This window comes from Mesoplodon densirostris, chromosome 4 (genome assembly GCF_025265405.1).
Source record: "Mesoplodon densirostris isolate mMesDen1 chromosome 4, mMesDen1 primary haplotype, whole genome shotgun sequence".
NCBI lineage: Eukaryota > Metazoa > Chordata > Mammalia > Artiodactyla > Ziphiidae > Mesoplodon > Mesoplodon densirostris.
Window position 1 is genome coordinate 28,995,430 of NC_082664.1, and position 20,710 is coordinate 29,016,139.

Sequence of the window (20,710 nt, forward strand, 5' to 3'; positions counted from 1 at the left end):
TCAGAAACAAGCAAAATAAATATATTGCTTAAGGATACCTAAGTATGTGATAAAGTTTTTTTTTTGCAAGAAGAAATGAAAAATACAAAATTAATCAAGTAGTTATATATAGGTAGGAGGCCAGAGAAGGAAGGAATTCACAAGGCAGTTGGAGCAATACAGGTAATATTCTTGTTCAGCCCTGTCCCATAGGTCTTTCTGCAATAATGGAAATGTTCTATGTCTGTGCTGTCCAGTGTAATAGCCACCAGCCACATGTGGCTGTTGAGCAGTTGAAAAGTGGCTCTTGCGACTGAGGAACTGAATTTTTCATTCTGTTTAAATGTAAATAACCATATTTGGCTAATGGCTACCGTATTGGAAACTAATTGTACTTTCATGTAGTAGATGCATGTATGGTTATTTTGTTAGGCATCAAAACTTACACATACGTTAAAAATAGTCTTAATGTGTATGTCAAATGTAACATTTTAAAAAGCCATTTAAAACAAAAAAGCAAGCTTAAGAGGTTATTTTGGCATCTACAGTTCTGCTGCTTAGGTAGGATCACAGCGTGGCATAGTCAGTCCTCAAGCCAGGTTAGCTGGTAATCATAAATAAGCTTTTACATGTAACTTTAGAATATACCATGCAATTTTTTTTTTTTTAGCTTTGGCAAATTACTTTCTTAGTTATATTTTTCTTTGGCCCATATTAAAACTCAGTTTCATTTCCTGACTGTACATCAACTCATCTTCATTAAATGTAACTTGGAATATGCTGCATGATATTTAAAGAACCAGCCATCACATTTTTTAAATTCTTACGAATAGTCATTAAAGAATTTAATGAATTTAACGGTTGAGGACTTCTCCATTCAGGTGTTTCCCCGGAAAGGGAGTTAATGGTGAGTTTATCTGGCAACTTTAAGAGGTGTTTGGCTCAAATGTGAAAAAGCTTTAGTAAATAAGGTGAACCTCTATGAAGGATGCTGGAGTCTGGGTATATCTGTTAAGGCATGGATGCTGTGGTTGAGGAACATTGATAATCTGCTGTGGACATAAGGATAAGCAAGTTTGGCAAGTAGAAGTGAATATTGCTATAAAGATACTGATACACAATACCTTGTATAAAAACTAAAACTTCAGTCCACAGTATCTGACTTACACTGTTGCTGTTCTGCTTCACGCAACTCTAAGAACCGCTCCGGGGGTCGGTGGGGCTATCAGATGGTAAGTCTCGCTGCATAGCAAAGCTTTCTGTTTCTGTGCTGTGTGTCTGTCAGTGGTTCAGAGCTCTAGCCCAGGAGGTGGCAGCGGTGGCGGTAGGGGAGAAGAGGAGGACAGTCAGCAGGAATCTGAAACTCCTGATCCAAGTGGAGGCTTCCGAGGAACGATGGAAGCAGACCGAGGAATGGAAGGTTTAGTCAGTCCCACGGAGGCCGTGAGGATCAGTAGTGGGGCCAGCAGTTCCTGTCCTGGCTGGCTTCGAAAGGTAATTCCTTTGGTAGAGGTACCTCTGTAGGCACTAGAAAGGATCTGTTTCCCATGTCCTATCCAAGCGTTTTGCAGCAGGCATCTAGGTTTCTGATTTATACCCGAACCAAAATCACCAAATCTCTAATCCTTTTTCTTCCTGACAAGAAAAGATACAAGATGTGCTCATACCTGTATTACTTAAATGAATGGAAATTAATGCAACCTTCCTTGAAGGCAGTTTTTGTAATGCACGCATGCAAAGATTAAGCTTCTAGATTTTGTACTGTGGTTCGTCGAAGTAGAATATTGGGGCAGTTGGAATGCCTTATGGTAGAGAAATGCTTTAACAGTGGTTTTCTGAGTGATGGAATTACTGGTGATTTTTATCGTCTCCCTTTGCCCATCTGTTTTTTTCACATTTTCTACAGTCAACATTTATAGTTAGAGAAATTTTAAATTTTTTACTCCCCCCCCCACCAAAGAGAGAACCTGTAGATTTAAAGCTCCCTCTATAATAAGATTAAACTTGATAGCTACATAGGAATATGAATGGAGGAAGCAGCACACAGTTCTGTCTAAAGCTTTAGGTCAGCCTTCAGCAACCTGGCAGTTGGCCTCACTGCCATCACCTTAGAGCTTCCCAACTTACTGAATAGCCTGTGTAGACTGAGTGTGTTAGAGAAACATGTCTGACACTCCAGAATGTTCTTGGATTTGAGTTTGAATTCGCTTCACTACTCACTCCTCAGAGGAAGGAATGGCAGGATGTTGACAGGTAGGGCGAGCTATGTTGTAACCAAAACTGTCCTGCTCCACTAGAGGGTGCTGATGTCACGACAGAGTGAAAGCTATAGCAAGAAGGGAATTTGGTCGAAAGTAAATGGCTCAAACAGAACTGATGAGATTCTTTCTCTTATACACAGGAGCTGGAAAATGCAGAATTCATCCCTATGCCTGACAGCCCATCCCCCCTAAGTGCAGCTTTTTCAGAATCTGAGAAAGATACTCTGCCCTACGAAGAGCTACAAGGACTCAAGGTGGGCTCTGAAGCTCCTTTGGAACACAAGCCCCCAGCAGGAGCCTGGGTAACTGAGCTTTTGCCTTTAAATCACAACTAGGTAAACAATGGCTGTAAGCTCTGCCCAGTTCTCCTGGCCTCACTGTCTTCCCTTCTAGCTTCATTGGTTTCCCAGCTGCCCAGCATCAACTCATACTGTCTGTTCAGTAGTGCTTAAAGCCTGTACGCAAGGCGAAACTGATTTCTGTAGAAAAGTATCTACCCTTTCACATTTCTGACAGGCCCACATCTTTCTGTACCAGGTGATTGTCTTTCTTTTCTCTCTGCCTCAGAAGTACCAAAACTGAAATTCCAAAATTCAAATCCAATTTTTCATGACACTGCTAGGGTAGGTTGGAGGTTCTAAATGTAAGTAAGAAATAATACTTGTAGTCTACTGGGGAGCAATGCATGTATACCTAACTTTGGTAGAAATCAAATTGTGGTAAATATCTCAATAAAACGGTAAACCAGGGATCATCAGACTTTTTCTAAAGGGCTACATAGTAATTATTTTAGGCTATGCGGACCACACAGTCTCTTGCAACCATTCAATACTGATACCGTAGCACAGAAGCAGCCAAAAATAATGCATAATGAATGGGCATGCTTATGTTCCAATAAAACTTTATTTATAAAAACAAGCAGTAGGCTGGATTTGGCCTATGGGCTATCATTTGTTGACCCTTCCTATAAACAAAGTACAGTAGAAGAAGGGAGAAAAGTCCAGGCTAGGATAATTGAAAAGCTTCCCAGAAGAGGAAATAAAGCCTTTGAAACTTCAAGGTAAACATTTTAATTCCTCTGTCAGTTAGCCATCTTGAATTATTCTGGCGATCCTGTTTACTGAACACCTCTTAAATCTCTTCTAAAGTGTGATCCACTACATTTCATCAAGATTGACCCTTTGAATCATGGTATCCTCACTGTGATCAGAAAGACTTGTTGCATCTGGGAAGATCCCACATGCTGTGGAGCACATAGAGTAGAGTGCGCCACAACTACTGAGCCTGTGCTCTAGAGCCCACAAGCCACAACTACTGAGCCTGTGTGCCACAGCTACTGAAGCCCGCACGTCTAGAGCCCATGCTCCGCAACAAGAGAAGCCACCGCAATGAGAAGCCTGTGCATCACAACAAAGAGTAGCCCCCGCTTGCCACAACTAGAGAAAGCCCACGTGCAAAAAAAAAAAAAAAAAAAAGAAAAAGAAAGACTTGTTCCAAAACAAATTGTGCATTCTCTTACTTCAGCATTTTAAATAGGAAGATATCAATGACTTTAAAATTTTTCACAAAGTTCTCCAAAATAGATGATTATTCTTTTACCTTACCATAATGCAGACTGGAGCACTGAGAGTTCTCTTGCTCTGTTATGTTAGAGCCAGGTTCTGTTGTAATCCCAGCAGTTTTCTGTTTCTCTTCCATTTACTTCGTGTGTATGTGTTTTATATTGTTACTTTAAAAGTAAAATCTGGTAGCACTCAGAGGACATTTGGATTGGGGAGCTGTAGCATCCAGGCAGAACCTCCTATGACCCTTTTCTCCTGTCTCTCTAGCCACCTCGGCTGAATCCTGCAGGAACATGCACTGGGAAGGGAACACCCTTGACTCCTACCTGTGCATGCAGCACTCTGCAGGTAGAGGTTGAGAGATTGCAGGGTCTGGTGTTGAAGTGTCTGGCTGAACAACAGAAGTTACAGCAAGAAAACCTTCAGATTTTTACGCAGCTACAGAAGCTGAACAAGAAATTAGAAGGAGGGCAGCAGGTGAGAGCATTAAAAGAATAATTGAATTTCTAATTCTGTTTTGAAGAATCACAGAAACAAAACACCAGTGCCTGCAATAGGCTTACTTCTTTGCAAGTACTTACCTTTTGATGATGTAACGTTTGTAATTAATCCCAGATGCTTGGTCCTTCTTCAGGCACCTGGATTGAATCGTTTTATCACCTTACTTCCATTGTATTTTTGTTACCTTTGCTTTTTCTTCTACTTATTACGAAAAACTTTAAACATTACAGTTCAGTGGACACCCATACATCCACCATCTAGGTTCAACCGTTGTTAACATGTTGCTGTAATTATTTCAAATGTGTTTGTGTATGTGCGTATGTTTAAAATATGTGTAGGTATTTATCTGTGTATTTGAAATATGCGTATGTGTATGTGCGTGTATTTTTTTCCTTTTTTTGCTAAACCATTTTCAAGTAAATTATGGAAGTCATGACATACCCTCCCTAAGTACTTTATTACACATATCTAAAAATAAAGACGTCATTCTTCTGGAGAACCACAGTACTATTATCACACTTAACAAAAATAACACTAGTATTCTCATTTCTCATCTAGTACCCAGTTGATACTCAAATTTTCCCAGTTTTCCCATTAAAATGTCCTTTATAACTGTTTTTATTAGACCAGAAACCAGTCAAGAACCCCCTTTTACACTATTATGTTTCTCATTTCTTTTAATCTAGAACAATTCCATCACCACTTCTACCCCCCCTTTTTTTAACATTTTAAAATTGTTTTATTCAGTGATCCATACTTCCCTCACTGATTTGAAAGATCACATTTAATATATTGTAAATATCCAAATACACACGGGTTCATTTTTAGGCTCTCTTTTCTGTTGCCTTGAGCTATTTAATTAGTCCTATTTAAAATACTAGAGTTTTGAATGTCTTGATTCCCAGTAAGGAAAGTCCTGTGCTCCTTTTTGTTCTTTTCCAGGGTTACATTGGCTATTTTTGCACATTGCTTCTTCTATATGAATCTTAGAATTCCTCAAAAGTGAAGTTTCTCAAAACTCCCTTTGGTATTTATATTGGAATTTATTAGATTTGCTTTGAATTGTATCTTTATTTGAGTAGAGTTGATATGTCTGTAATGCTGAGTCTTCCCAGCCTTGAATAGTTATTTATTCAAGTCTTCCTTTATGTTCTTACATAAAGTTTTATCATTTCTTAGAAGTCTTGTGCATTTCTTTTTGGATTATTGTTGTTGTCATCTACCCCTGTTTTTAAAAAAAATTTCCGTGGCATTGGTTTGTTGAAGAAACAGGGCCAGTTGTTTTACAGAATGTCCTACATTCTGGATTTGCTTTATTTTCCTGAGACATTGCTTATCTTATTCTTTTGTCACCCTGTCATTTCTGTAAACTGCAAGTTAGACTTAAGGGTTGATTAGGTTCAAGTTAAACATTTTTGGTAAAAATACTTCACCGGTGATGCTGCTTGCATCGTTTTTAAAGGGCCATAGTATTGCTCTATATAGAGTGAACTAGGTTAGGGAAATACTGTCAACCTTGGCTTTGCCATTTACCGGGTTTATATGTTTGGACAAATTACTTTGTTTCTCTGAGCCCTGGTTCTCACCTGAAAGAAGAAAATAGTTGTTGTATGGTTGTTTTGAGAATTAAATGAAATAATGTCTATGAAAGTACTTTGGAAAGTAATACACACACTTGAAGTAAGCATGGAGTGATTGGCAGCTGTAGGAGGGAGGAGGATTGTTTTGCCTAGGGCTGTTTGAGTTTTAAAACTGAAGAGTTCTGCATCCCAGAAAATCCTGCAGTCCTGGGCACACCACGACACTTGGTCACCCTACCTGCAGCAAATGTACAGGTGTGGACTTCATCTAAGGTCCTTTTATTAAGGTAGTAGTATGAGCTTCTCACAAAACCATGGCTACACATTCTTAGAGGTGGGCATTGAAAATCTAGTCCTGAAATGATGTAACTAGGTGGCAACGTTGTTAACCTGGAACTGTGTTTTATCTGGACAGGTGGGGATGCATTCCAAAGGAACTCAGACAGCAAAGGAAGAGATGGAAATGGATCCAAAGCCTGATTTAGATTCAGATTCCTGGTGCCTCCTGGGAACAGACTCCTGTAGACCCAGCCTCTAGTCTCCTGAGCCTGTATAGCCTCCAGGAAACTGGAATCCAAAGACCTTCACAGCACACTTACTGAACGCAGAGAGCGCTTTCCTGGCTTCGTTCACTTGCAGACAAGGAGCGCAAGGCGGAGGCTCTGAAGCACTTTCCATGTACACTTGGAGAGTAGCATTGCCTGTTAGATAGGATCTAGGAGTGGTTTTGTGTTGGAGAATGGAAGGGCCCCATGGCCCTGGCTTTGTCCTCAGTGACTGCCGTAGCAACAGCAGCTCTGTACCTCATCTGGTGATCCCACCTTTGAAGAGGAGACACAATGCTCACCTTAATTTTGCTGGTAGCAGCTTACATCCCACTTACCATTTTCACCATTAATTGGAAGCTGCCTCGGGAATTCAACACCAGGCATTGCACCTCTGGGTGGAGGAGGTTAAAGTGTAAAGCTGGAGTGGGCTGGAACCAGGTGTGGCCCATCCAGGGTCATCTGGAGAGTGGTGAAGTGTTCTAAGCCCTCTCAGGAGCCTTAGTCCAGGAAAGTATGTCTGGTGGAGTCAATCTTCAGCTTGTTTTCAGAAAGTTCAATTATTTTGTGCAGCTAAATGCTTGAGGAGGAGCAGTGGGCTTAGATTGCTTTTCCTCTGAGGGTTGAGTGAGACTTCTTCAATGAGGAGTAGAGGAAGAAGGGTAGGTCCCTCCTCGTCCCACAGCAGGAGTGTCAGGCTGTGGCCAACGCAGGGTGGGATTTCCTAGCTTTGGAAGATTCCTCTGAGAGATGAGGCGTCTCGTCGAGAATTGAGTCCATGGAGCAGTAGGAATGGCCTTCAGAGGAAACCGTGAGGGGAGGCCCTCTGCAGCTGCCTCGGTGTCTTCAAGAGGGCCTAGAGACTGAGTCTTCTGCCCCTGAGAAGACTTCCTGTGCCTCTGCCTTCATGGCTCTTAGGGTTCTAATCTTGACATCAGCAGCCCCAACCGCTCCCTTTCTGTATGTCTAGTCAGTATGTTTCCCCTTTTGGTGTTTTATGAAGCCATATCAGTGAATCTGTATCATCTTTCCTACTTGAGTGGCCCAAAGCCAGCCCCCAGACCAGGTAGTCCCTGAAGCCTAGCAGAACAGGAGGAGCCTGCCAAGTGAGAGGAATTTGGCTGAGAGCTCCCTTCTGATCCCCGTGTCTTCATGTCCTTGTAGACAGGAGCAAGCTAGCTTTCCCAGAGAGAGAAAGTGTCCTAGAAACGTTTGATGGTTTTACTTAAGGATGTGAGCATTGTGTTTCCACCTAGCCTTTAGTATTTTGAGTCACAGGAGCTGCCTTGATGAGTCTCATATCCTACCTCCCTAGAAAGAGCTAAATTAATTTTTGTTTCATTTTCCCCAACCAAAAAATGAATGTTTGATATCTGTTTAATATTTTGGAAGAACCTGTGCAATGGAAATTTTGCCATTTCCCTAAAACTGGTGGTGTAAAGGCTGCTGCTCTGGCAAAACCCCTCAGCTGGGGATGGGCAACTCTATTCAATGGGATCTTCTTTGGTTTAATATTCCCATTGTTTTCTCAATTCTGGGAAGCCTAGTACAATGGTACTAATGTAATCACTGAAGCCTTTTCTTAAAATAAGGGAAGGGGCCAACCCTGGATTAAAGTTGCAAGTTCTGGGGACTTGGGGTTTGCAACAAACCCTAACAATGGGTTTTGATTCATCATGTAAATGCAACTTTGATTTTTTTTTTTTTTTAAGGACCGACTGGCCTTTCACGTTCCTGTATCCCTCATGCTTACGACCTCAGCAGGCCTGAGAGGCAGGGTCATTTTGGGTGTTAATCATGAGTATTGCTTCTGCCATGGAACCGAGGAACATGGGCACGTTGCTGAGACTATGGGATGAAAGTGAGCGCTTGAAGGGAGGGTGAGAGCTGGGCTCTTGGTCCGGAGGGGAAGTCACTCTCTAGCAGTGGAACGCTGGGGTCGTTTTCTCTAGCACGTTCCCTTGGGAAGTCTAGGTTTGCTGTTAATCTGGCTGAGAATCTAAGTTCTGTGCCTTAGAGACAATTTGCACTTTCCCAGTTGTGCCTGGGATAGCCATATGTTTTTTCCCACCAAAAAGCTACGCAAACAGAAACCAGTTCAAAGGTGGTAGCCACGCATCAGATAAACAGTAAACGGTGAGGCGGCAGAAATGCCTTTGAATGGTTTTCTGTAGCTGATTCTCTTAGATTGCACCCTACGTTTCTTCTTCATGTAGTGCTAGGTGTTTGAAGTGTTCCAGTAGTAGCGCTTTGGAGTTATAGTATAACCTGAGTTACTCCTCCGCTCTGACATTGTTGCTGAAGAATTAGCTTATTGTTAGCCAGATGTTTGAAAGGTTGAGGGTGGAGTGTTTTGACATTTCTGTTTTAAATAAACATTTAAACTCTCAATCAGTGCTATGCCTCAGTGAGCCTACGCATGGACCTTAGTCACTGGGGATAAAACACGCAGACTCTAGGCCTTCATGAATTTTTGATTCAGTGAGGCTTTATATAAATAAAGAAATAAATGGTCTTGTAACAGAAACAATGCAAGGGACATTTGCACAGAAATAATCTTTGCTTCTTGCCAGTTTCTTTTTCTTACTAATGGAATCATTTTTGCTGCTACAACTTTTCTTCCCCCCAAACTTCTAAAATACAGTGCTTAAAATGCAGAAGGAGAAAAAGATGAGCCATTAAAATAGGAAGGGTCATGTCTTGTACTTATCTCCACAGTGGGCTTTTTCAAGTGATACTGCCAGTTTATGTTTATAAAACTGTTTTCCCTCACAAAGGCTGAACTGTATTTGGTCTCCCTGGCATAGCCAAGTTGTAACTTCTCTTGGCTGAACATTTCACTAAAGTTTAGAGCAAGAGGAGACTTAACTCACGTTTCATTTGATTTTGCCGTATATTTGGAAACATTCATAATAGAACAACTCTGGTGCAAGGATGAATTATTTCAAATGAGCATCCTTGGGCCTCCAAAGAAATATTATTCATGATAGTGTCAGGGCAGAGTGGGCTGTAGTCAGGACTACGAAACAAGTTCCTTCCTGCCACAAAGCAAAAAATCATTTATTGCTTCCATGATTAACTATGGAAATAAACATGCTGATCACTAAACCTCACAGAATTACGAACATTAGGGAGAAGAACACTATATCACATCTCTGCTACCTCCTGTGTAGTTGTGAAAAGTGACTAACTGATGACCTAAAGCAAATGTAGGCCAAAGGTGCTGGGCTGCATTCAATACACTGCATATACTTTTTAACGAAGTGAGTTTCACCGTAAGATTTTTTCTCATTGCTTAACCTTTTGAACTTAAAAATTTATAGCATCTACTTGCACTAAAGGTTCTTGGATAAAGTAGTATAACACACGGACATTAACAAGCAGCATTTATTTATCCTCTGTCATCCTCTGCTATCTAGGAAGAGATGTAGATAGAAAAAGGTTCTTCTTCCCAAAGATCCGATCAAGCTAAATTTAAAAGGCTAATAGATATTCCTGATATAATCAAAGGCCTAAACATGTTGAGATCGAAGGGAACACTATGGCACTGACTATTGTTTGTTCCTCTAGCAGCATAAGAAAGCACCCCCCACACACACATTTGTTCTCCCTGGAGGCCCCTGGTCTGTGACCTTTATAATGTCATCCAGGGGTTCCGGGCCAGGCAGACAAGGCAAATAAGTGAAGCACACCAGGCGGGGCTGTGGTGATCTGCGTGCTCCACCCCATCTGGAAGGGGCAACTGATTCTAAACCCCACTCAGTTGGTGCTATACAGGGTTGCAGGCCCAGGGTTTCCAGAACTTCCAGTTTCTCAAAAGATGCTCCATATCCCAATTTTTTAATGTCAGATTATATTTTTAATACTATATCAGTCAAATAAAACATACCTGTGGGGCAAAGCAGTCCACAGGCTACCACTGTGTGACCTTGGCCACCACTCATTCTAGTCACCTATTGCTTTTACCATCAAGTGTGAAACTTAAGGTGGGTACCTCATTAAACTTGACTGGAGAATGTATATATTGGGTTAAATATCCAGTGTCTCTCTGTGAGTTTGACCAACCAAAAAGCCCTATTATGTGATACCCCTCTTTCTTTGTAACAGTTATGAAGAGCATAAAGCAATATATGCTGTTTTTTAAAACATTATTTTTTTAGCCTAGTGTCTAGCAGCTTCACAGCTAAAGCCTTAAACCTGCATATCAAATTGGTCTGATCTGTTAGCCCAGCCACTCAGCAGAAGCTGCAGAGGAAATGGAACAAGAGTGAGTGGCCATCTGTAGTTCAGTAAATGTGGTTTTGGGGTCTGCCCAGTCCCCTTTGCCCAGGTCAGGTTAGGTGATTTTTCTCCAGTGTTTGTTTTTGTTTTTTTTTTAACATCTTTATTGGAGTATAATTACTTTACAATGGTGTGTTAGTTTCTGCTTTATAACAAAGTGAATCAGTTATACATACACATATGTTACCAGGTCTCTTCCCTCTTGCGTCTCCCTCCCTCCCACCCTCCCTATCCCACCCCTCTAGGTGGTCACAAACCACCGAGCTGATCTCCCTGTGCCATGTGGCTGCTTCCCACTAACTATCTATTTTACGTTTGGTAGTGTATATATGTCCATGCCACTCTCTCACTTTGTCACAGCTTATCCAGTGTTTTAAACTAACAATTTGAGTGATAGTCTCAGGACAGTAATCTTACTAATATTTCAGATCTGTTGTGTTAGCTTCATCCTACCTGAACTGATATCTTCTCCCTCATCAGACATTACCTTATCACTTCTCCCGTTTGACAAGTCTAAGACTCACTCATTTTATTATTTAATTTTAAATTCCCCAAACCCATTTATTGAAGGCCTAATTATGAAGGTTACTTGCAGTAGGCACGATTCTGCCCAAAGAAAATTTTAGATCTGGTATCTTTTCCTTCAAAGTTTACTTTCTAGAATAGAAGTTTACTGTGATGTGATCAGCAGGGACATGTGACACCAGAACGCCCCAGGTTGCTTTGATGGTACATTTTGCTGCTTCATTTTAAAAGTCGTTAAACCAACCTGATTTGAAAGCAGAGTGCTAGCAATAGCTGAAACTGAAGTTCCTTCCTTTTTTTTTTTTTTCCCTGACATATGAAATCCATTAGGAAGGAACAGCTACAGAGACATAGTGTGCTTTCCCCCATCCCTACCCTGTAAAGTATTGTACATAAAGCTGAGGTTCCCTTTCTTACACAGTACAACGTGGGGAGGGTTTAGGACATACTGGCGCCTGAACCTTCCATACTTGTATTGACTTTTGGCCAGGACCATGTATCGGGGAGGTCATTTGCCTTACGGCAAAACTGTATTTTTTATAAGATACCATGATCCTCTGATACCCACGAGCCAACTTCTTGCAAGAACAAGAGGCGTTAACAGAAGCCATAGACAGACATGTAGAGGCAGTGGCAAGAAGGCAGAGCAAATGCAGGCACTTCACTAGCACAAACCACAATCAGGCTTGCAAGAGAGAGCTTTAATGTGGCCTACTCGCTACTCTTACGTGTCCTCACCCGTCAGTTCTTAGGGCAATAACATGAGGCACAGCAGCCGGAGGCGGTGATTTAGTGGGAAGCTGAGGCTTCCTGTTGCCTCCTGCTGCTTAGCAGTGGGTCTCTCTCTCTTCACCGACTGCAGCTCTGCGGGCAGACCTGGGAGATGTAAAAGTTTTAGTTCTTTCTGCTCTGCATCAAATTATTCTACTCCCATTTACTGCTGAAGAGAAGCAGAGCCTTCTGGACTATCGAGGAAGTTTCCACTGTTGTCTGCTCAACGGCAGTGCCTCCTTGGAGGTGGAGGGCGGTTCTTGACGGTCTTACACTTAGCAATGTGCCACTCTGCCACCTTGGGAGCAAAGTGGCGGCTGCAGTGAGGACACTGAATGTAGTCTGGATTTTCTGCAGGCAGGATGGGAGGCAAGTCGGAGGGGTTTCCACCTTTGGCAATTACCTGCTGGACCTCTCGAGCCTGATGGAGGGTACGGATGAAAGATTCGTGCTTCTGTTTCCAGTTGCTCTTCCGAGGAAGTTCAGCCTGTAAGTTGAAGGAAGACTGATCATTTAACTTGGTGTCTATCTCATCCCCTTCCTGAGTCTCCGTTAGAATGACAGTAAGGAAATTAAGGTCAAAGAGAACAGGAAAGAAGCAACAATGATAACTGACTTGCCAGAGTGGAGGCACTTAAACCAGGGGTCCCCAGCGCCCCCGGGGCTGCAGACTGGTTCTGGTCCACCGCCTGTTAGGAACCGGGCCGCACAGGAGGAGGTGAGCGGCAGGCGAGTGAGTGAGCGAAGCTGCATCTGCTGTTCCCCCATCGCTCGCATCACCGCCTGAACCAGCCCCCTCCCACCCCATCCATGGAAGAACTGCCTTCCACAAAACCGGCCCCTGGTGCCAAAAAGTCTGGGGACCGCTGACTTAAACTAAGGGCCTGCAAAGGCGGATAGTACTGAGAGGCAAGCCGTATTGCCCAGCAGAACCCCTGGGAGGCTCAGTGCTTGGAAATACAGGTAGTGGGAAGGGGGAGGTACAGGGTGGAGAACAGGTTGGCTCCCGGGGCTCCTCTCCACCTTGCACATCCAAGTGTCCAACACTTCCAGCACCCTCTCTGGAGAAATTGAACCAGACAGGTTTCAGACTCAGGACACCCAGACACAGTGGAGAACAGGGTTAATCTAGGGGCTGAAAATGGAGATTAAGGGCAAGTGTACGCAAGGTATTGTGGAATTAACTGTCAGCTTCCTTCTCCCACTCAGCTCCCAGGGTACCAGACACAGGCACCCTCATAGGAGGCAGGAGTTCTCTGGATGCACCAAGCAGTTGAGAGAAAAGTTGAGATGCTGATTCTGAGGGACCCCAATTAAAAGGCTCACTGTTTGACAGCCCTAATATGAAAGCCCTCAGTCAACAAGCCCCACTTAAGCTTAAATATGAACGGACAGTCAGTAAAACTCTAACAAGGAAGAGACCAAACAAGTACAGGAACACACATGCATACATGCTCAGGAAGTAGCAACAAGGCAGGTAGCAGAAGAAATTTTTTTACAAAAAATCATAATATCAACAAAGGAGTGTTAGAAGAGATTTTATCTTATGAAATAAGAATATATATACTATGAAAAAGGAATGAGAGAACCAGAAAGAACTATTATAAATTAATACTGCAATAGCTAAAAATAAAAATAGAACTGTTGTAAAATAATGTCAGAAAAGTTACACAGAATGGGAAAAAGGATCAAGATGGAAAGTAGAAAAGATCAGAAAATTAGGAAGTCAATCTAGAAAGTCCAACACTGACTAATAGGAGTTCCAAAATCAGAAAGCATAAGGAGGAAATTATTAAAGAAGACAATAAACATTCCTAGAAATAAATATCACTACCCTTGAGATTGAAATGGCCTACCCACTATCCAACACAATCATTGTAGAATTTCAGAATAAAGAGAGAATCCTATAAGCTTTAAGAAAAAGAAAAAAAATCTATAGGTTTCATATAATGGAGCAGAAATCAAAATGGTATCAGATTTCTCAACAGTAACATTGGATGCTAAAAGCTAGTGGGAAAATGCCATAAAAGTTCTAACAGAAAATAATTTTCCAGCTAGAATTCTCTACCTGGCCGATTCATCAATCAGAAATAAAGCTATTGGGCTTCCCTGGTGGCGCAGTGGTTGAGAGTCCGCCTGCCGATGCAGGGGACAGGGGTTAGTGCCCCGGTCCGGGAAGATCCCACATGCCGTGGAGCGGCTAGGCCCGTGAGCCATGGCCGCTGAGCCTGCGCGTCCGGAGCCTGTGCTCCGCAACGGGAGAGGCCACAGCAGTGAGAGGCCCGCGTACCGCCAAAAAAAATAAATAAATAAAGCTATTATATAGATATTTTAATTCATCCCAAGACAAAAAATATGCCTCCCATGCACCTTTCTTAATAAAGCTTCAGCAAAGCAAGGAGCAAAGCAAGAAAAAGGAAGACACAGGATGCTGGAAACAGGAGAGAAGCAGAGAGAAGTTCCAAACAACAGGTCTGCACCAGGCCTGGAGAAGAACCAGTCTGGACTGGAGCAGGAAGAAAAAGAATGGTGGGATGGAGGTTCCAGAATAAAAAAAAAGTCAAACTGATAGAAAAACATGAACAGGTGTCTGATACTGGGCAGATCATTCAGGGGGAAAAAAATAGAGTTAGGTATGTAGGAAACCAAGCAAATTAAAACATGGGTCAATTATTAACTCTGGGTGCATGTGGGCAGAGGCAGAATCTGTTCACTCGGCAGTGAACAAAATTTATGTGGGTATTATCACATACACAGCTGACTACTGGTTTAACCCAGAACTGTGATCTCACTACAATGGAAGGATAAGGGAAGGAGAAAAGTGGGAGGAGAGGGGATATGAACCCAGAGTGTCCATAAGAGGAGGTCAACAGATAATGTGCAAAATTGATAAATCAAGCAAGTAAGTATATTATTTAGAAATATGGAAATGCATACCAGAAGAGTCATCTATCAGAACTGCCTGTGGGAGCTAGATGAGGGGCCAGAGAGGGATGAGGCAAAATACTGTTGATCTGCATTATAGGTCACTTAGTACTACATGATTTTTTAAATGTATTCAAATACTACTCAGATGAAAATAAAATTAATTTTAAAAAGAAGAAAAAAGAAAGCAAGCAAGTAGCTGCTTGGTGATGAATATAGGAAGAGATGTTATCAAAGGAAAAGGATCCATCAGGAAAATCTTACTGAAACAGACAAGGCAAGAGAATCAGAGTGTTAGAGATGGTATCTAGGAACCTTTAGAATTGAATTAGGGGAAAGTTCCTCAACTATATGATACTTATACTTTAATTCTTCATTGTATTGAAGTTTATTCAATTAACACTTATTAATCACAAAGCACAAAGATATAGTCTCTATGCTCAAATACATAAAGTCTAGTAGAGAGACAAGAGTATGAGTCTGCTGGAAGTTATGTGAATATTAAAGGATAAAAGAAAAATCACCTGTTCTTGCAAGTACACTGAAGGAATAACAGAGAGACACAAAGCACTCAGCTTACAAAGGCACAAAGCTTTGGAATAAAACTTGGGACAGTCCAAGGAGAGGAGTCCATCTCAATCTAGATCCTTTCTGCCTTGATGTCCTCAATGCAACATATTTCCTCAAACTAGTTTCCACAAAGCTAGGGCATCTGATCTCAGAAACCCATTTCTTTGCTTTATTGCTACCGTATTTGGGAATTTAAGAAACACAAGATTCTTTTAGGTTCTGGCCAGAAATAAACCACTATAATGGGACAGAGAATACCCAAGTGGATTATTGGGTTGACCAGAAAGAAAACAGGAAAGAACAGGAACCGATGATCATATCGTTATCTGCAAGGGCAAAATGTTGACTTCTCGTTGGAAACCGGATTTCAGGGAGATGGTCGCTAAACATGGAAAAGACTTTCTTGTAGCGATCTCCCATATCGTACTGAAAGAAATAACTAACTGCAAAAGACTTCTCTTGACAGCCACCACATAAACGTGAGTTTTTAAAGGCACCGCAAATACACAAACTGTAAAGTGCTAACGGACAAGAGGTGTTAGCGTGGCAGTGGGAGGGTTGGAAGGAAATGAAAATAGAATAACACTCTCATAGTTTACGAGACTCAGAGCTGGACGGGACTTTGAGATCATGTGGTCTAGGCTTTTGCACATTTTGATCATTTGCATACCACTTTCACTTCATCCCCTTACTATTTTTCTTTAAATTCATGATTCCTAGAAATCAAGTGCTTACTACGTTTTACTTTTCTAATACACATTACAACTACCGAAATAAAAAATGCATGTCAGCATGCCACACTTTGAGAAACACTCATTTACAACCCCAGTGTTATAACCTTGACAAGGTGGTAGAAGCTTCACCAGACAATCTTCTCCAGATCTGACTGTCCAAACGTGCCTATGAAGTTCCCCCAAATGTATGGAAGTGTCTCAAAGTGACTTTTTAGAACATTTTTCTGCAGCTAGGAATGTTCACCAAAGACGAAGTCCTCTAATCCAGCAACCCCACTTCTGAGCATATATCTGGAGAAAACCATAATTCAAAAAGATACATGCACCCCAATGTTCATAGCAGCACTATTTACAGTAGCCAAGACATGGAAGCAACCTAAATGTACATCAGCAGAGGAGTGGATAAAGAAGATGTGGTACATATACACAGTGGAATATTACTCAGCTATAAAAAAGAAAGAAATAATGCCATTTGCAGCAACATGGATGGACGTGGAGATTGTCATACTGAGTGAAGTAAGTTAGACAGAGAAAGACAAATATCATATGATATCACTTATATGTGGAAGCTGAATTGGGCAATTGGGATTGACATGTATACACTGATGTGTATAAAACTGATGACTAATAAGAACCTGCAGTATAAAAAAACAAACAAACAAAACACAATTAATACTAAACTTTCTTTGGGTTATTTGTATGGAAATATGTTAGTATAAATGTTTCAGACATTACATGAAATTTCTAAAAATCTTATATGTTCTGGTATAATGTTATAAGTCATAATTCTAGTTATTACTTTAAAATGTATATCTCAGAAATAACTAAATTTCCTTGTCAACTGCATTATTATGAACTTCCATCAAATCTTTAACCATGGTCATTTTTAAGTCTTTGGTCATTTACAGAGAGTTCTGGGTGTACTCTGATGCTTTTGCAAAAATGTTCCTATAAAAGGGTTTCATCTTCAAGGAATTCATGGAAAAGACTCTGACAAGTACAGGTTTCTGGTAACTGACTATACTGCTGAACTGAATGAATAAGCATTTTCAGAACTCTAATGGAAAACTGATGAATTCATAAAAGTGCTAACAAAAGATCAAGATGAAAAATAAATTAATTACATGGGACTGAGTGAACTGATGAGGATGATTATAATTTTTGTGACTTTCTGTTTGAATTAAAAAAAAATCCCACAAGGACTCAGAGGCAAAAAATATACAAATCAATTTTCACTGCAAGGTAAAGGAGCTGTTACAGTGGAGGATGACTGGACTGAATGTCAATATTATGACATAGAAAAAAATATATATATATATGTGTGTGTGTGTCATCTTGGGCATGTTACTTAACTTCTTGCCTCATATCTAAAATGGGATAGTAGTAGTGTTGTTGGGAAATTATGTGAGATAGTATATGTAATCTAGAGCACTTAGAATGGTATATGGTTCAACCAAAAAAAAAAAAAAATGGTACAAATGAGCTTGTTTCCAGAACAGAAATAGAGTCACAGACGTAGGGAACCGACTTGTGGTTGCCAGGAGGGAGTGCTGGGGGGGAATAAATCGGGAGATGGGGATTGAGATATATACACCACTGTATATAAAATAGATAACTAGACTTCCCTGGTGGCGCAGTGGTTAAGAATCCTCCTGCCAAAAAAAAAAAAAAAAAGAATCCTCCTGCCAATGCAGGGTACATGGGTTCGGGCCCTGCTCCAGGAAGATCCCACATGCCACGAAGCAGCTAAGCCCATGCACCACAACTACTGAGCCTGTGCTCTAGAGCCCACGAGCCACAACTATTGAGCCCACGTGCCACAACTACGTGCCTAGAGCCCGTGCTCCACAACAAGAGAAGCCACTGCAATAAGAAGCCTGCACACTGCAAGAAGAGTAGCCCCTGTTCGCCACAACTAGAGGAAGCCCATGCGCAGCAACGAAGACCCAATGCAGCCAAAAATAAGTTTTAAAAAATAAAAATAAAAAAATAAAATAGATAACTAACAAGGACCTACTGTATAGCACAGGGAACTCTACTCAATATTCTGTGATGACCTATATGGGAAAAGAAACTAAAAAAGAGTGGATATATATTTATATACGTATAACTGATTCACTTTGTGTACACCTGAAACTAACACAACATTGTAAATCAACTATACCCCAATAAAAATTATTTTAAAAAATTTTAAAAGTCCTCTAACTTTAAGGTGTTTATGCTCTAAATGGGGAGAAAAAGAATTCCAAACAATTGTGTTTCATGTATTTACTAAGAAGGTATATCAAAATTAGCCAATCTTGAAAAAATAGATACAGTTATAGGAGTGGTAGCAAGTTCTAATCTTGGGAGGTGGCAGAATATATTGCAGAGAGCGAAGAATTCTCTCAGGGTAGTGAAATGCTTCATAATATTTTTCTTTATATTTTTCATTCTCTTAAATTTTCTAAAGTAAGTGTTTATTACTTTTATAATCAAAAGGACATATTTTTTAAGTCTAGATTTTTGGAGTCATTCTGACCCAGATTTATATGCTGACTGTCATTTAAGACTGTTGGTGATCTCAAGCAAGTTAACCTCTCTGACACTTGATTTTTGAACTGATAAAAGATAATGAAATCTTCACAGGGTTGTGGTGAGAATCATATGAAAAGCTCCCATCACTGTGACTGGCACACAGTAGTAATCAATAAATCAAACGTTAATTCTCACTTTCTCCCCATATGACACATGAAATTTTTTTAAAGAAAATGGATGAGTATATAACAGGCTCTTAAAATGATCCCCACTCAAGGCAAATCCATAAGGCCCTTGTTACCTTGACTGAGGCTGGTCCCTTCCAGTTCAAGTACTGCTCTAGTTCTGTGCCCTTAGCCCGGGCCCTGGAGGAATCAAACACTTTCCTCTTGGAACTCTGCATCCTGCGGCAGACGTTGGAGTGTCTCTCCAGCCTGAGCAAGAGAAACTTTCGGCCACAGTGGCTGCACTCGCCCAGTTCTGGCTCTTCAGTGGAACAGCTGGAGCCCGAGGAGTGTGGTGCCCTAGACGAGCTAGAATTGCTGGTGGACCTCCGCAAAGCACTGAGTGGCGCTTCTGCAGCTTGAGAAAACGTCTCCTTCAATCGCGCTGAGACTCGGTCTCGGATGTTGTTACTGCTTGCCGCCAGTCTTTCCCTTTTGAGCTTCTGAATTCCATAATCAGAGAACTGGAATGGACTAGAACTTTCTTGAGACCGTCCCCAAGTTTCATCCTCTCCTGTGTCTCTACTGACACAGACCTCCTCAGACATGAATTCTGGGGAGAAGATAGGTTTGTATGTGGTATTGCCATTGCCTTTAGCTCTCCTCCCGGGGAGTACCATTCTCTGTAGCTCTCTTTTTTCATTTTCCTCAGCTTGTTCTTTTTCCTTCTGGATCCTTCTGAGTTCCTCCTCTGTCTTCTTCAGCTTTTCCCTCAGAAGAGTCTCTTTTCTGCGGATTTCCGCCTCTAAACTCTCCCCTGCAGCTTCTAGCCTTTGGATCTGCAACCACTCCATCCTGTTGGGGTTTGCCATGACCCTGTCCTCCTGACTGGCAGCAACTGTACCAACCACAGATGAATTCACCCAGTTCCTTGAACCAAAGCTACTGTATGAAAACTTCCTTGGCTCAGGGGGTCTTGGAGAGGCATTCTGTTCCCCATCAGTGCCAGCCTCACCTGTACTGTGGGGCTTCCGATGAAACACAGGTTTCAGTGGGTATGCCCGGTCCACCCCAACTCGCTTCTTTGTAAAGGGGATGAATTCCTGGTTATTTGCTTTGGGATACCAGGACTGAGGCCCTGGTGAGTAAAACAAACACTTTGCTTGGCCCTGGGGATTGCTTCTTGAATCTTGCTGGCTGATTCCTGCATAGCGGGGATAGGAGTAGCTCCGGTCTTTCGCGCAGGTGTTCCATTTGGGGTGAGTGTAGAGATTACACAGCGTCAGCTCTTGGTTGCTCAAAAGCTTCTGCTGGAAATTGTTCCTCGGGTGCCCCACAGAGGACCGCTGAGAAGAGTCACCTTTTTCAGAGGGGTCTTGCTTAGCTGAGTGGAGCTCTGGAGCTTCCGTTTTATTATGTGGGAGCATAATGCCCACAGGCAAAGGCAGTGCCAACTGGAGACCAGCTATTCAGGGCGTGGACTGAAAGCCTAGGGGAGATTTAAACCAGACATATGTGAGGAGTTTGTCTGAGGTTCACCTCGGCTGCTAAAGTAAACTGTTTCTACATTTGTCCTACCCACATTTTCCCTTAGACTTCTTAGGGACAGTGATGCTGGGTCTGCCAGAGCTTTCATTCAATAAGCATTTGGTGAACACTTATTATGTCTTGCGGGTGCTTATTAGGTCCTGAGGATAGAAAAAGGAATGTGATACAGGTGTTCCTGTCACCTGGCTTTCCTTTGTATCAGTACCAGCTTCTGCCATACACAGCACACTCTGTAGCAGGTGGAAAG

General features: G+C 41.7%; 2 protein-coding genes across 3 annotated transcripts in view; one reads left to right on the plus strand and one right to left on the minus strand.

The window, feature by feature from the left end:
- The window catches only part of NEK9 (NIMA related kinase 9), a 36,788-nt gene extending 27,825 nt beyond the window's left edge, over window positions 1-8,963 (plus strand). The window contains exons 19-22 of one of the 2 annotated variants that reach the window (XM_060095804.1): window positions 1,265-1,473; window positions 2,381-2,542; window positions 4,070-4,279; window positions 6,299-8,963. In XM_060095804.1, the coding sequence (XP_059951787.1) occupies window positions 1,265-1,473; window positions 2,381-2,542; window positions 4,070-4,279; window positions 6,299-6,421 (704 nt within the window). In that variant the 3' untranslated portion in view covers window positions 6,422-8,963. The remainder of the gene's footprint in view (window positions 1-1,264; window positions 1,474-2,380; window positions 2,543-4,069; window positions 4,280-6,298) is intronic. The other variant, XM_060095805.1, reaches the window with a different exon arrangement.
- Window positions 8,964-11,045: 2,082 nt separating this feature from the next.
- Window positions 11,046-20,384, minus strand: ZC2HC1C (zinc finger C2HC-type containing 1C; the record flags this gene model as incomplete). Its single annotated transcript, XM_060097994.1, has 2 exons — window positions 11,046-12,492; window positions 19,053-20,384. Coding segments are annotated over 2 exons (1,596 nt in total), but the record flags the coding sequence as incomplete, so codon positions are not given.
- Between the last annotated feature and the right edge of the window lie 326 nt (window positions 20,385-20,710).